The sequence below is a fragment of the Crocuta crocuta genome, unplaced genomic scaffold, assembly GCF_008692635.1.
Source record: "Crocuta crocuta isolate KB4526 unplaced genomic scaffold, BGI_CrCroc_1.0 scaffold160, whole genome shotgun sequence".
Lineage (NCBI taxonomy): Eukaryota > Metazoa > Chordata > Mammalia > Carnivora > Hyaenidae > Crocuta > Crocuta crocuta.
In genome coordinates this window covers 2,841,334-2,858,729 of record NW_027527591.1, presented here as the reverse complement: position 1 = coordinate 2,858,729, position 17,396 = coordinate 2,841,334, and the positions used below count along the sequence as shown (strand labels likewise).

General features: G+C 40.1%; 1 protein-coding gene across 3 annotated transcripts in view; it reads right to left on the bottom strand.

Moving 5' to 3' along the window:
* The window catches only part of LANCL1 (LanC like glutathione S-transferase 1), a 37,680-nt gene that overhangs the window by 13,761 nt on the left and 6,523 nt on the right, over nucleotides 1–17,396 (bottom strand). For all 3 annotated transcript variants that reach the window (XM_077770992.1, XM_077770989.1, XM_077770997.1), the window contains exon 4: nucleotides 4,414–4,621. In XM_077770992.1, the coding sequence (XP_077627118.1) occupies nucleotides 4,414–4,621 (208 nt within the window). The remainder of the gene's footprint in view (nucleotides 1–4,413; nucleotides 4,622–17,396) is intronic.

Genomic DNA, 17,396 nt, shown 5'->3' with positions numbered 1-17,396 from the left:
GAGGGTGTTACTGGGGAGAGTTTTTACCTTGTATCATCGAAAGGTTTGTAACTTTGTTTTTTTTTTTTCATGAGTTCAGGTGTTTGGGGATGTTTAATTGGTTTTTTTTCATGTACCCCAGGAAACTGTCACAGTGTGCAGGGATTTAATAAAAAGCAGGATGGGTATGGTAAAATTAATAGGGGTAGTAGAGGAAGCACACCCTCCCTGAAGCCCCCCAGGGTACCTGGAGAAGGGTTTGAGTCCCCATATCCCCAGGTGACTTGCTCAGGTGTAACTGTCTCCATGAGACTCTGTTAAGGGAGAAGCACATGTAATGGAGGTGAGCCCAGGTACAGAGAGGGGAAGTGACTTTCTCACGTCTCGTCCTGTGCCAACAAATTGGACAACTTAGAAGAAATGGAAAGGTTTGTAACTTTTTAAAAAGCAGTCCTTTTCTTACACATCACACTACAAAAGAGAGAGTGGACACTTTCTGACCAGAAAGCCAAAATTCATCATCATTCTAAGTCCTGGCCCCAAAGCACTACATATGTCACATCAGTCACTGAGCTGGGGACTGTCAGTAGGCAATGCTCTCTCTGCACAGTGGCGCCGTGTGTGGAGGGAAGGGTGAAAACAAACATGGTACAAATCAAACAGAAGGAAAATTCTGAGCTGTCTATTCTCTTCCTTGCCACCTGCCCCCACCAACAGCAGGACATTTTGAACATGAACACAGACACACAAAGACACACACTCCTTTTTGGGGAGTCACAGACCCGTCTGCGAAAAGCATAAGGGTTCTCTCTGTGCTGAATACAATTTGGGGTTTTATATAGACCTTGAAGCCTGAAGATTCTCAGGTTAAGAATCCCTACCTTAGGGAAACACTGACTTCTTTGTCTCTAGTGCTCAAAATGATGATTCTGAAAGACCATCATATTAAGAAAATACAGGAAAGGTTAAGATGAAAAGGGATGTTGGCGCTGGGGCAGAAGAGGCGCCACACACACAACTCTGCTATTTCCCAAGGGCTGCATGATATGAGAAAGAAGGGTCAGTAACAAGTGAAACAAACTAGTAGGTTTAATATCTGATGACATCAAATTATTTCAATTGAATTGAGAAGACTTAAGAGTTTTCCCTTAAAAGGGAAGAAATGTGAAAGCAATTTATAAATAATTCCTTTTTTCTCTTCCTGTTGTGCCATGAACTCTAGAAATGAAAAATCAAAACTGTGGCCATAAACAGCCTATTTTCCTACCATATATTGATAAATGAAATGTCGATAAAGTTTTCAAAAAGATATAAATTACAAAAAACACCTTTATTGTCAAGGTGTAAAAAAAAAGAAATTTTAGTTTACCATTAAGAGTATTTTATAATAAACCAATATTAATATATGGTACTATTCCCCAAAGAGCGTTTCTTAGAACAGGGAGCCCTAAAAGTCCTGAGAAAAGGGGCTGTCTACTTGACAAGTTTGGCAAATGCCACTTCCTGGAATCGCGCGTGTCCCCCAGGCACAGAAGCTAACTGAAGACACTGAGCAGCCAGTAAAGGTACATATTTAACTTTGTTTAATTAGTGCTTCCCCAATCTGAATACATAAATCTTGTTTTCATTTTTCACATAGTAAACAATTACTATCTGGTTGTACATATGTTGAGAAAGTCTGGCATTACGTATAAAATACCAGGACCACTACAGCTTATTTTCATGATACTTAAGAATGACTCCCTGAATGAGACTCCCTTCTGAGTCTATAAAGCAGATGTATAGCTAAAAAAGCCAGAAAGGTAGTTTCTGTAGTGCAAATTTAGATGGTATATGCATTTAACAAAACTCAACAAATATACATAAAACTCAGGCAGGTCACTGTGTGTAAACTTTATGTCAAAAGAAGAAAACTAAACAGGTACTGAACCCAAGTAAATGATATATATGCTTTAGTATTTAGAAGGAAGGATACTGATGTCTGCAGTTTACTCTGAAATGCATCCCCTGCCAAAAAAGGATGAATAATGTGGATAGAGGACTGGATTGATGGATTAGATCTGTGATAAAGCAAGCACAGGAAAATGTTAATGCTAGAATCTATGTGGGTAGATACACAGGTATTCACTGTTCTTTCAACATTTCTGTATGTTTGAAATTTTTCATAATAAAGTTTTGAGGGGGTAAAAAAAACTCTAGTAATTAGAATTTTAGGCCAAAAGCCTGTTAATGAAATACACAGCACTGCACAGTATAAATTTAACCAAATATCCTCCACAAATGAAATCAGTGATGATAATACCATTCTAACAGTAATTTATAAGAAAGAGTAGTGGGAATCAAAAACCGTAGTAAACTGGTAAATTGGGGGCAATCACTAATTAAAATGTTGCTGGACCCAATTAAAAAATGCACTTAAGACCTTAACAGATGTTTTACTAAACAAGAGATACAGACGGCAAATAAGTATATAAAAAGGTGCTTGCTCCACATTGTATGTTAGGGAAATGCAAATTAAAACGAGGCCAGGGGTTGGGGGGCTGGGTGGATCAGTTGGTTGAGCATCTGACTTCGGCTCAGGTCATGATCTCACAGTTTGTGAGTTTGAGCCCCAGATTAAGCTCTGTGCTGTCAGCGCAGAGCCCGCTTTGGATCCTCCATCCCTCCCCAGCTTGTGCTCTCTCTCTATCTCAAAAGTAAATCAACATAAAAAATAAAAGAAAACAAGCAAGAAACAAGGAGATACCATGACACATCTATTAGAATGGCCAAAATCTGGAACGCTGGCAGGATGTGCAGCAATAGAAACTTTCATTCATCGCTGGTGGGAATGCAAAATGGTACAGCCGCTTTGGAAGACAGTTTGGAAATTCTTACAAAACTGAATCTACCCTTGTAATATGATCCAGCAACTGTGCTCCTTGATATTTACCCAAAGGAGCTATAAGGTTACATCCACACAAAGACTTGCACATGGATGTTTATATTAGCTTTATTCATAATTTCCAAAACTTGAAAGCAACTAAGATGTCCTTCAGTAGGTAAACAGATAAACTCTGGTACATCCAGACAATGGACTATTATTTAGCACTAAAAAGAAATGAGCTATCATGCCATGAAAAGACATGGGAGAACCTCAAATACATATTACTAAGTGAAAGAAGCCAATTTGAAAAGGCTACATACTGTATGATGCCAACTATGACATTCTGGAAAGGACAAAACCAAGCAGACAGTACAATGATCAGTAGTTGCCAGGGGTTAGGGAGAAGAGAAGAGGGATAAGTAGGCAGAGCAGGGAGGATTTTTAGGGCAGTGAGACTACTCTGTATGAGAGTACAATGATGGATACACGTCATCATACATTTGTCCAAACCCACCAACTGCACCACATCAAGATGTAACTAATGTAAACTAACGTAAATCATGGACTTTGGGTGATAATGATGTGTCACCACAGGTCCATCCACTGTAACAAGTGCACTGCTCTGGTGGGGAATGTTGATAATGGGGAGTTTATGCATGTGTGGGGATAGCAGGTACATGGGACACCTCTGTACCTTCCTCCCAATTTTTCTGTGAATGGAAAATTACTCTAAAAAGTTAGGCCTAGGGATACCTGGGGGGCTCAGTCAGTTGATCACCTGACTTGATTTTGGCTCAGATCAAGATCCCAGTGTCCTGGGATGGAGCTCTACATTGGGCTCCATGCTGAGCATGGAACCTGTTTAGGATTCTCTCTCTCCCCCTCCTCTGCTCCTCTCTTCCACTATGCTCTCTAAAATAATACATTAAAAAAATAATAAAGTCTATTAAACAACAAAACAAAACCAAAAAACCTTTCCTGGAATTGCAACTCTCTCTATGTTAACATGCCCAGTGGAGTCTAATAGCACTACATGCAGTATTGCATAGAACGAGGTTTCTTGATAGAATTTGTGCTCAATAAACTCTAGTCAAACAATAATTGCAGTTTATTAGTACCACAGTTTAGTATTTCTTTGTAATTTACAAGCTCCTAGTCAGCTGCCCTGCTCTGTATTAAAAGTAAGAATCTGGATTTGCATGTTATTTGCTCCTAAGAAAAGCAATTTTGAGTCAGTCTGTCATCTGTTACCCAGCCCACCATAGGAAGTAAAGCATGTTTTTTGAATTACTGATCTTGGATAGCACCTTATATTAGTCATCACATGACCAGGATTTTGATCTCATTTTTGTTATTAACCTAATGTTTGATCTGGTATGTGTCCATGTCATTACATCTTACAACAATATAGGAACTATAATGGTTGTTCTGATGTGTGAAGTGATTAAATGACAGTAGGAAGATTTATTGCTGGGAGAAAAGTAACTTGACTAAAATGTTCTTTTGCTAATACAGACAGAATATGTAACGACGTCTAGATAATAATCCTCAAAAAGAAACATGATTACCGGGTGATGCAGTCTTCTGCCTGCTTCTCATTGTTCATCTTGTGATACACCACAGCGCCCACCGCCAGAGGGCCTGCGTCCCCGCACAGGAAGGTGATGGAACGCTTGGTCAAACTGTTCAGACCTTGCTTTACGTAGCCATGTGCCATCTGTAGGTAAGCAGGGTCCCCGAACACATCATAAAGATGTAAGTAAAGCAAAGAGATACCTGAAAAGCAACAAGAGAATAATATAAGGATGAAGAATGGGCCACTGTTTTATTCTGGTGTGCTGACTACTCAGCAGTGCCTATTGTCGATAAGCCATAACATATATGTAAGTCAACTCTCCAGAAGTTTGGGTGACCTTAGTTCTAGACTCAGCAGCTCTAAGAACCAGACAAAGGCACTTGTTTCTTCATCACTGCAACTGTAAATAATAGGAACTCTGAGACCATGTATGAACTCTAACCTATATTTATCATTAACCCTTGCTGCACTCCACTGTGTGTAAACGTATTCTTCTTGACGGTTAAATGACAGGTTATCAAAACTATGCTTCTAAACAAATAGTCACCTCTTTAACAAATAATCATTTACTTAATAAGTAAACAAGCAATACTTATTCTTGCGAGCTAAAGAAATTCAAAGACTAGGGAGTGAAAAACTCAATTTCTCTTTCTATGGAAGGTAATTTTGTGAATGTGAGCATAGGTACAGTAACCAAATTCCCTACCCCAGTATCACCAGGCAAGGATTATAAGACAACTACTTAAGTTATTTGAGATCTGAGAAAATAAATTCAATTCCTCCTTAATTTCTTTTCTCTGTCAAGGACTCCGCCACTTGAGAAATTATACTGTAAAAACTGCCAGTGACTTTTGCTTTGGGCCTTCCTCAACGTGCTTCTTATCCTTCAAGAGAAGGCTATGTATATAATTGAGGCATTGTCTGAATGCCTGTCACAGTAGATAGAGCCTTCCCTCTGAAGCCAACTGGTCTCAGGGCAGACTCAAAGATGTGGAGGAGGGAACCTACCTGCCTGCAGCATCTCCAGAAACTCATTCCTCCCCTTAAAGTACATTTTCCATCTCATTTACCATTTTTAGAAGATACAGAGCCTCTGTTTAAATCTAAATTAATAGAGCCAATCTCTTCATGGATTCCAGTGCAGTAAAAATGCAGTCTGCAAAATTACTTTTCACTGTACTGAGGACAATTTTAAATTTAGATAGTTTTCTCATTTTGCATGGGTAATCTCCAAAGCTTTGTGATACAGACAATTCAATTTCACATGTATATTAAGGCCAAATTTTCATTTCCTGCCAAAGTTAATAACCTTGTCTGCTCTTTCAAAGTGGCTTGGTGTTAGTAATTCCACAAGCTGATGATCGGATGTACCAATGCTGAAGGTCTGCAGACTAAGTGTACAAAACCATGTATGTAAGAAAAAAAAATCTCCTTTTCACAAATGATCAATGTCAAGAGCTTCGTCTGCAAGTATGTCCTTAAATGGCTTCATCTCCATCCACACCAGGCATCGGCTGGCGATCCATTTAAATTGTTCATTTTGGCCTCCTATTCCCAATGCTGCCTGAACTCCTCTAATTGAGTTCTGTAAGCACCACAGCCAGATAATGACATGACTGACGTCTGAGAAAATGCAAAGTGATTAAATACAAGCCCAATGATTGTTTTCCTTTTCAAACCTTTGTCTCTCATTATCAACAATTCCTCTTGGCCTAAATATTTAACAAACAAAACCCACTGAAGTTTGCACTGGTAAGGTTTGATGCATTTCTCAAAAACAAAACAAAACAAAACAAAAAACAGGTAGTCATTTCTCCAGTCCATAATATTTCATTTAGATAAAAATCTTTTTCTTTTTGATTAGCAGAGAATTTTCCTCCCAACTTCGGGGATTCCACAGCCTCAGGTGCTGTTTCTCTCCTTCTCATTCTGGGTCTCAGTGTCCCTGTATTTTGGCTCAGCGATCCCCTGTGCCTCGCAGTTTACGGTGTCTACCTCTGTCACAAGACACCCATGGATGAAAAGGGTTTCAAGTGAGGAGTGTTGCTGCCAATTTGAAGAAGTTTCCTGTGCAAGCTTACTAGAAAGGACTCTAGGTCCAGAAAATAGGACAAAATGTATAAGTCAAAAACATTTAATGACTTATCAATACTGCACACCCCAGAAGACCTAATAGAAAAAAATGGGGGAACTGTGTGTGGCTAAATGTCTTGAAGCTGATCCTTTGCTCTTCCAACCTTTAGCAGTATTCACGCATATAACATCACCTTTGCATAAATACTGAATGCTGAGAGACAACTGGCAAGGTGGGAAATAAAGACACAACCTTGAAGGCTCTGCAGGGAAAATGCACCCCAGTCCCCTTACATATACCCACAGCCCTGGTCTCAGTCTATGCTTTAAAAAACTCTTTTCAAATGTTAATTTTTATCAAAATAAATTTGTTCTTCATGGAAAAAGTCAAATGGTACTGCAAGGCTGACTATGCTTCTCACCCACCAAGATAATATGCATCTAGAGCAGGGCCAGGTTGGGGAGGGAGGATTACAGTTGTATCCATTCATAAACTCCTCGCCACGTATGATTCCAGTCTCTAAATGACATTTAATATAATGAGAAAGAACATTTGTACTGGCTTCTAGTGTAACAACCATCAAACTAGTCATGAGGTTCAACACAGGATGATATATGGAGTTTAATCTTTTTAATGTTTCCTTTTACTTCTTATCACAGGATGTGCTACTTAGTCAGGGTATATGGGACTTAAATTTGAGCAGCAGATAAAATTTCCTTCTATATTGTTCACTAGGCAAAGGGTAGGATAAAGGAGATTTGCTCCTTCTTCTACCCTTTCACCTTTTCTTCCAGAACAGAAAAGACTAAAGTGAGACTTAAAATTTTGATTGCATTGGGGCGCCTTGGTCAGCTGATTAAGCGTCCCACTCGATTTTGGCCCAGGTGATGATCTCACAGTTTGTGGGATCAAGTCCTACATGGGGCTCTGTGCAGACAGTACGGAGCCTGCTTGGGATTCTCTCTCTGCTTCTCTCTCTGCCCCTCACACACACACTCTCGAAATAAACATTTAAAAATAAATTTTGATTGCATTTAGTTGTAAAAATATACTTCAAATAGTTTTAGATAGGGGCGCCTGGGTGGCTTAGTCGGTTAGGCGTCCGGCTTTCGCTTAGGTCGTGATCTTGCGGTTCGTGGGTTCGAGCCCCGCGTCGGGCCCTGCGCTGACTGCCGGCTCAGAGCTTGGAGCCTGTTTCAGTCTGTGACTCCCTCTCTCTCTGACCCTCCCCTGCTCGCACTGTCTCTCTCTCTCCTAGAAATAAATAAAACATTAAAAAAAAATAAAAAAAAAAGTTTTAGATTGTAGAAGTACTTTATAAAAAGAAAAAAAGGGGGTGCCTGGATGGCGCAGTCGGTTAAGCATCTAACTCCCGGTTTCAGCTCAGGTCAGGATCTCACATTTTGTGAATTCGAGCCCTATGTCGAGCTCTGTGCTAACAGTGAGAGGCCTGCTTAGGACTCCCTCTCTCCCACTCTCTCTGCCCTCCCCCACTTGTGCGAGCACTCTTTCTCTCTCAAAAATAAGTAAATAAACCTTTAAAAAAAAAAAGAAGGGTGCCGGGGTGGCTCAGTCGGTTGAGCGTCCAACGTCGGCTCAGGTCATGATCTCGCCGTTTGTGGGTTCGAGCCCCACCTCGGGCTCTGCTTACAGCCAGTTCAGAGCCTGGAGCCTGTCTTCAGATTCTGTCTCTCCCTCTCCCTCTGTCCCTCACCTGCTTGCAGTGTCCCTCTCTCTCACAAAATAAATTAAAAACAAAAACATTAAGAAAAGTTAAACAAAATAAAGAAAACTGCCCCCCCCCCCCAAATCTGGAGGGATTTTGACATAAAATTGATGTTAAAATATTCTATTTCTTAGCTGGTCCACTCCATGATAACTACTGTCTCTAGGTTATGAAAACTAATGGTTTTTTGGTCTGAATTTTATTGTCTTGTTAGATTTGCTCATATATATGACTTACACTTATTGACATATTCTAAATGGGAAAATAATCCATATGAAGAGAGATACATTAAGAAATGAGTAAAGGAATATCTAATCCATTATTTGTCCATTAATCCAAAAGTCATTAAAGGTGACCAATAAAACATCTGGGATAACTAATTCTGTTAAGTAATGAGTACTCTCCTCCAGGAACAAGAGATTATTGCTACTCTGGTGGGTCGTACTTCATTTCGTAAAGGCAACAGGAAAGTTGTAATAGGGATACCCCTTCTATTTTATATACAAATCCAGATAAATATAACATTACTAAAAAAAAATCAAGTATCTTTTAAAATCAAGCATGTGAAGTCAGTAAATGCTTTAGATATGGCATGTGCATTCCTTAGCTATTTACAGCTTTGGATACTGGGTTGGTAGAGGAAGAATGGACAGAAGTAGGTAGAGTATTCCCTTCATCCCAGGGGGAAAAAGGATACCATCAAGGAGAAGGAGGTATGATGGGGTGTAGACCAAAAGGGGAAGGCTCAAATGAGCCAGTGCACAGTGCTCCCAGCAAGTGGAATTACCCCAAGCAAACCCATGTGGATGAGTAGGCTAGGGGATGACACGGTTAATAAGGACAGATTCCTTGGGGGCTCAAATTATTAAAAAACCAGACATAGAAATTTAGGTTTGATGCTCATCTATGGCTGGTTTATGTAGAGGAGGAGTATTTTTTAAAAAGGGCATTTTTCAAAGATAACCCTATGGGTTAGTCCAGGTCCTCCGAGATGGGACTGAACATGCAGGACTTTGTTAGGGAACTGCATCCTAGACACCTACTGTATGAAGAATACACCAGCAATTACACGCTTTGGCTTTTAATTACATGCTGCTTCCACCTGCAGCCACAGGACTCGAAGAGGTCGCCTCACCTAACTACACTGAAGTGGAGACGTTAAATCCTCCTAGGAGTTCAGAAGGAGAGGGACACCAGATACGGGTGGGCACTAGGCATGTCTAACACAGGGCCTGGCAGTGGGGAAGAGGCAGAGAATGAGCCAAACCTGTACAGTGCAGGTTTGAGATGTTCATTAGACATGCAAGCAGAGGGGTCAGGTAGGCAGCTGGACGTAGGAGTCTGGAGTTCAGGAGAGAAAGGCTGGATAAATGTCCTCCAGAGGAGTGGGGAATAATGTGACTACTGGCGTAGTCCATGATTCTCTGATGTACTTCCGGAGCAAGTGGACTGCAAGATTCATCAATCCCATGGAGGCAGGGGTTGCTTTTAATTAACAAACAAAATAAGCAAGCCAAAAAACCCAAAAACAAAAACAAAAAACTACTTCGTGGTCTGAAAGGCCAGAAGTAGCCCAGACATACATTACTTTGAGCTCACAGCTCCTAGAGCTTGTTTGGTTGCTTACAGCTGGGGCTCCAATATGACAGCTTCTAACCGTAAGTGTCTACACAATTTAAGTTCATTAAAAGTGAACAACTTAAAATTCAGTTTCTCAGGCACACTCGCCACATGTCAAATGCTCCATAGCTACAGGTGTCTAGCAGCTGCCGTACTGGACAACAAAATAACATCTCTGTCACTGCAGAACGTTCTAAGGACAGCACTGCCCTGGACAACAGAGACAGATGTCATTCTGCATAAGAAGTTTCAGGAAGTCTGGCACTGCCCCCACAGTTCATCCTAGAAATCTGTTTCTGGAATGTTGAACCTAATTTACTGGAAAGAAAAAATGATACCGTGAGGACCAAAGAAAACTTTGCCATAATAGGAATCTGTCCTGGTTTTTAGTATGGAAGTTCTGAACTAGGTTTTTCTATTCGGTTTCCTTCTGTAGCTACTACTCGGGGAAGGGAAGATAAACTGCTTAGGGACACTTCTAAAATCTGCAATGTCCTTACTCAGCTACTTATCCCCAGTAGTACCATAAATCTAGCCAGCTGTTGCAAAGTAATTAATACTAAGCCTTTGAATTTCTGAGGGATCATTAGTCCTATTCATCTTGACCAATCAAGACCTTGGTGTGTCTCAAATGTATATGGAGATGATAAAAATCTCCACAGATGTATGACTCTCAAAAACACTTGTCTGTGAGTCTGCATTTTAGAGATTATTCTTAAACATTATTCATTTATTTTATGACCATCCTGCATGGATGTAAAAACCTTTGCCACTGTGTGTCCTTTTACAAAGTATTTGCTTGCAGGTCACGGTCTTTTCAAGATTCTCTTCGTGTAATCTAGTGGGAAAGGTTGTGTTCAGATTGTAATACTGCTGGAGTCACCAAAGGGGCTCAGCTAACACCCAAAGATGGGTCTCAATAGTTCTGAGCGATACGGGTACAGGAACTCCCTAGAAGGGTGATGGATGGTTGAGTTTCAAATAAACTGTTCCCTAGTCAAAACTTTGCAAGTTCATCAACTACCATGTTTTTTTTCCTTTCAGATTTATGAAGGTTTAAGTTATTGTTTGCTCTAATTAACACACACCTTATGATCATCTGTCTTTTTACATCATGTTGGTACTTTCTAATATGCTGTTTATTTTTTTCAACACAATTACAGTTGCCTTCGGGGCACGATTCCTAGTCACGGTTGTTGCTGTGCACAGTGCTCTCCACAGAGCCTGCAGCAGACACTGCCCGGACCAGCAGATCTGCTCAGCTGTCAGAGGAAAGCCAAGCATCACAAGCCGCTGCCCATTGAGAGTACATGTAATATGGGGAGAAGACCAGTTGTGTACCATTAATTAAATAGTATCATCCCAAACAGGGAAGTAGGAAAGAAAGAGGGTAAACAAACACTCGGAACACCTGTCTTCTTTTCTCTTTGATGCATTTCCAGAGCTGACTGTCCGAGAGGAAAATAGATTTTACAAAAAGGAGACATCATACTTTCCTCTTCCTTCCCTGAGTGCCTGGCTTCATAACTATCAAATTAGGAAGTGCTCTTAGTCTTTTATTCAGACTGCCATTAATGTAATAAATCTTTCAACATAGTAGTGATTAAGAGCACAGGCTCAGGAATCGATGTATGGGACTGAAGCCTCACTCTGTTGCTTTCTAGCTGTATGATTTTACCTCACTTACTAAACCTCTCTGTGCCTAAGCAAGTTTATCTATAAAATGGAAATAATAGTAGCTACTCCACAGTTACTGTGAATCATGCTGTTTACAAGTCCCTAGCACACAGTAACTAAATAAATGCCTGACTCCATTATACTGTGAACTTCACCAAGTGTTGAAACAGTCACTCTGCCTTATGTCTGATGGCTGATTGAAAGGGACAGAAAGTACAGAGGGAACTATACTCTTCTTCCCATGTTTCTGCCTCTCTCCACCCTCACTGGCTCCTCTGACTAGAAAAATGTTTCCTATACATGTGCCATCAGGCCCCTCTCTTGAGCTTTCTGGGAGTCTTCTCTGTCTTCAGGCTCTCCCTCTTTTCTCTTCTGTTTCCCATGCAGCAATCCATATGTGGGCTATCCGATGCTCTGAGTCTAAGGAGGTAAGTTCAAATCAGGTGGCAAGAAGGAAGAAACCCACTTTACATCCAGGTCTAAACAGGCTCTCTAGCTAGCTTTACCAAGTATAAAGCAGATATCATGAGCCCTACCTAATTTCCAAGTTCATTTCTCAACTGGATCAGAAGTCAAGGGGAAAGAGATGTAATTGACTCTTGTACATCCTAACAGAAGTGAAATGAATTGAATCCCACTCTTTTCCCATTCCATCTAGTTTTGTTTATGTGACTGTTTTTAGTTTGCATAGGTGGTAGCTAGAAATAGTAATGGCAGGACACTCTCGGTTCATTCATTCATTCGTTCGTTCATTAATTCAACAAATATTAAACACCAACTATGGACCTGGCATTGTGTTAAATGCTGAAGCTACTCGGATACTCAAAATGACAAAACATAGCCCAGCCTCCTTGGTGTTGTCTTTAAAAGTCAAATTGCTTTGATAGGTCTTCTTTCTTTTCCTCCTGCCATTTCTTCTGATCTGTCAACATCCTCTTCCTGTTCTGTGTTTCACCTAAGCACACTGGTAGCATTTGAACCCTATAGTTGTTTCAAGCCTGTATCTTAGCCACTTAAAATAACCTACAGTGTAATGAAATCAACACCATAAAAAGTGCGGTCACAAAGAAAGTAGGTGATACTCTGGCAGTTCTCTATCTAGTGGTCACTGTGAAGGGCTCTAATGAACCAGGTGTAGAGCCACACCTTTTATTCTTTCCACTTGCCCTGGCAGCACTGGCTGGGAGGCACAGGTACTTCTCATGAAGGTGAAGGACACTTGGTTGGGGCTCAGATTAGACACTGAAATCCTGGCTCTCACTGAAAAGTTATGTAATAAAAAGATCAAGTTGCAAAGAAAAGATACCTGGCCAGAGTGAATCCTTTCAAATAAGTCTCGTATCAGCAGAAACTAAGCCCCACATGCTAACGCTGTAGCTCAAAGGCTATACGTTTGGCAGATCAGAGGAAGAGCATCTTGAAACACTTTAATGACTTGCATTTAGAGCGCAAGTTAATATTACTCCAGGGATTATGCTGCGTATCTTCTTATTTAAAATGTTATCTAATACTTGAAAAGAGGAAATATATGCTGATCTTAGCCTCATTAACTTTGTGAGTTGGTTATAGAAGATTGGGTTATGTCTTTTAGAACTAAAGCCCCTAGAGTCCTGTGTCTGTGTGTTTTTTTTTTTAAGTGTGAGCTGATCATCATTTCCCTTAGGAATCATCATAGTTAAGAGAGAGAAAAAATGAAATTAAATGAGGGCTAGCACTTTCCCTCATTCTTTCTTAAAGACACTAGTGAGATCGGCTATCTCTTGGGTTTACTTAACTTTTCTACTATGTTATCTGCAAGGGAAGCAATCTTTTCTCCTAAATCCTTATTTCTAACACAAAAAAATACTTCATCTGCTCATTTAATTCTTTATAATAACAATTTCTCACCAGTGTTTTGTGATTTCTATCTTATAAGGTACTTTAAAATCTCTTCCTCCCTGGAACCTACAAGCTACCTGGAATTAAACCCCAAACAACCCAAAGGCAGATGCCATTAGGCTCTCGAGTGAGTCCCCACAGATTCTGGGACACCACCTAGGACCACTTAGTAGCTGGCCTTTGGGTTTGCTCTTAAGAGGCCTCCATGTCTGTTATTTGTCCGTACCCTCTGCTATGAAGGGCACAGGCATAAAGAGCGCCTCCTGATGGGGCACCTAAAGAACCAAAACCTTTCCCTTGCTGCTTAAGCTGGGAGCACATTCTGTAAAGAACCCTTGGTAAGTCCAGCAGGAAAGGATTACAGCTAAGAATGCTATAATGTTCAGTGCTTGTTGCTGGCATATGTCATACATCAATATCATGATGCATTACACTTCAGTGTTCTCAATTCTATAAAGGAGGATTTCAGTGAGAAGAACTGAGCCTGTTCATTTCAAGTATCGCTTATTAACAGCTGTAAGAGCTACTGATTGTTTTCAGACTAATGGTGATACTTCAAATGAGAAGATCCGCAACAAGCCTTTTCAAATACAAGCAATTATGAAGAAAAGCTGCTGTTCTGGCCCAGTTAATTTTTATCGTGAAACCATGGTGAATATATTAATTCAGGATTAGGAAGCATGGAAACAACTTCTATAGTACAATGCTGGAGATTTAATTTTTCTGGCTGCAAATGCCCATAAATCTTTCCATCCCAAATAATTTCTTCCTATAGATTTTTGAATAGTAATTACTCTTGCCTATCTAACTGTTTCCCTCTTTCTTTCCAAACTCCTTTCATGTTTTATGGATTCTAATTTTTTTCTAAAACACTTAAAACTGACTAGTTATTAGCCACTTCTAAAATGTTTGTAAAGCATGAATATCATCATGTTATCACTGCTCAAATGACACCATCCTGTAGCTTTATATGTTATACAATCTAAAATGTATGGAGTGAACCCAGATGTGGAAATGGAGAGTAAATACACACACAGGCACACACGCTCATGGGGTAAAGACAGGGCCTCTAAAGCCAGACTTGCTGAGCTAAATCTTAACTTTCTAATTTACTGGCTATATAACCGGGAATAGGTACTTAGCCTTGCTTTGCTTCAGTTTTCTCATCTGTGAGATGGGAATACAAAGAGTATCCACAGCACAGAGGTGTTCCGAGATTTGGGTTAGTTAATAAATGCCAAGCACTTAGAATGGTGTCTGGCGTATGTGCCCACGCTCGGGATCCTACCATTCAAATATCAATCCCAGCAACATTTTATTAATAGGAATCCTTTTTCATCTTTACTCCTGTCCTTTATCAGTCAAATCTTTACTCCTGTCCTTTATCAGTCAAATGATCATGAAACTGCATATTGATGATCCTCATTCCCTTGGAAGCCAAAACTTACTCAATATATTTTACTATTAAATTACAGAATTGTTTCTGAACATCAGTAATAATTTGTTAACTCTCAATTACTGCCTACCAAATTGATTATTCACATTCCTGGATAAGCATGAGACCCCAGAGCAATTTACTACCATAGCTGCCTCACTGGTCAGTATGAGACAGGTGCAGGTTTGAATAATTCTTCCCTCCTTTCTTTCCTAGGGTCAAGGTATCTTATTTCTCTGTTGTGAATCAAAAAAGATAAAAGTCAGGGACGCATGGGTGGCTCGGTCAGTCAAGCCTCCAACTTCGGCTCAGGTCATGATCTCACAGTTTGTGAGTTCAAGCCCCACACTGGGCTCTGTGCTGAGCACTCGGAGCTGCCTCCCTCTCTCGCTCTGTCCCTCCCCGACTCACACTCTGTCTCTTTCACTGTCAAAAATAAACATTTAAAAAGATTTTTTAAAAAAAGGTAAAAGTCAGGAATACAGATTATAAAACTGCGCTGGATACCCACAGGAGTAAATATGTGGGCTTTGGTGAAAATGATGCCTGGATCCTATGAAAAGCCTACATTGACCATTCTCATCACTATGTTATATCCTCTGCTTCAACTTTATAATAAAAGGCAAGATAAGTTGAGTCATAAACTAGTTTGTAAAGGCAATGGACTTTCTAAAGCAATGACTTGCTTCTTTTAAAATTTTATTTAACCTGGTACACATCACCCTTACCAATAAAGCATTATGCACACAGTGTTTTCTAAAGCACATAGAACACAGGTACAGAAATTCTAGTAAGTAGCTTGTCACTCTTAGTCTCAATTTTTCCTAAAAAGTCAGAAAGTGGGAAAAAATGATGGGAGTCCAACTTTTCAGCTTTAAGTGCCTATGTAATATTAAAAACACATGGGCTTCTTCACAAACCCTCTTGTTTTCAAGATCAAGTGAGCACCTGAGGCAAATCTGGTCATAGCATGAATGAGGTATTATGAAGCTGGAAAGCCCAGCTTTGTAGCTTTTTATAGTCACGAAGCAGAAACACAGACATGACTATGGGGTTTACTATGGATTAATGCATGGTACAAACAAATGAAGGATTTTATAATCCTGTGAAAAGCAAGCAAGAATGTTAGGGGACGTGAAAAGGAGAGGCAGGTAACTGTTCAGTCAAGCATTGAAAACGCTAACATAGAACCAGCTGCAGCCTCTTTCTTGATAGAAGTTACACTTGACTCCAGAAAAATTATTTTTTTTTTTTTAAATGTTTGCTTATTTTTTTTTTTTAATTTTTTTTTAAGGTTCTTATTTATTTCTAGAAAAGAGAGAGAGACAGCGTGAGCAGGGGAGGGTCAGAGAGAGAGGGAGTCACAGACTGAAACAGGCTCCAGGCTCTGAGCTGGCAGTCAGCACAGAGCCCGACGCGGGGCCCGAACTCACGAACCGTGAGATCATGACCTAAGCGAAAGTCGGACGCTTAGCCGACTAAGCCACCCAGGCGCCCCCAGAAAAATTATTTATGATTTGGCATTCTTATCATACTTCCTTTCAGTGGCAGGCTTTATGAAAGGACTATTACTTATTGAAATAAAAACAAAATTAAAATAAAGGTGTTTTGAAACAAACTCCAAATGTGAGTCTCCCTAGAAACACAGAGCAGGCAAAGTATTGCTTAGGAAACTTCAAAATATTTTATAGACAAAAACGTCCCCCCAAATGGACAGACGTTAGAGATCTTTTTACAGATGGAAAAAATTAAGGCTCATTGTCCAAATGCTTTGTGCAAACAATAAAAGAAATCATTTTTCTTGTTATATAGGACTTACAGCAGAGATTATATGAGGATTTTACCCCAAATCCACTTAACCCCAGCTAACAGACTACACTTAGGATGTTAGTGTAACCATGTGACTATGTGCCAGCCAATGGAAAGTAGGTAGAATTGAATGTTGAGTGGGGCTTCCAGGAAGTCCTTTAAAAGAGGACGAGAGGCCCTTGGGTGGCTCAGTTGATTAAGCTTCTGACTCTTGGTTTCAGCCCAGGTCTTGATTTCACAGCCGTGGGATAGAGCCCTGCATCGGACTCCAGGCTGATAGCACAGAGCCTGCTTGGGATTCTCTCTCTCCCTCTCTCTCTGCCCCTCCCTGCTTGTACTCTCTCAAAATAAATAAATAAACTTTAAAAAAAAAAAAAGGAGAGGAATGCATTCTTTTTTTTTTCCCCTTCTTTTTCCTTTCTGCTTCCTGAAAAGCTGACGTAATGCATGAATCTTCAGCAGTGATATAGCCAAGAGGTAGAAGCCAGTGGCTGAGGGATAATGGAGCAGAAAGAAAGGAATCCTGGATTCCTATTGACATCCTGAGGCCACTGTATCAACCCTGAACTGCACTGACCTTCTTTTACAGAAGAAAAAAATTAACTTCTATCTTATTTAACTCACTGTAGTTTTTATTTTTTCGGGTATGTGCAGCGGAACCTAACCCTATTCTAAATCCTATTTCTATCTGAATGAGCATTAACTATTAGATCATGCTGCCATTGGGAAATGAAACTTAACAAAATAGGATGGTAA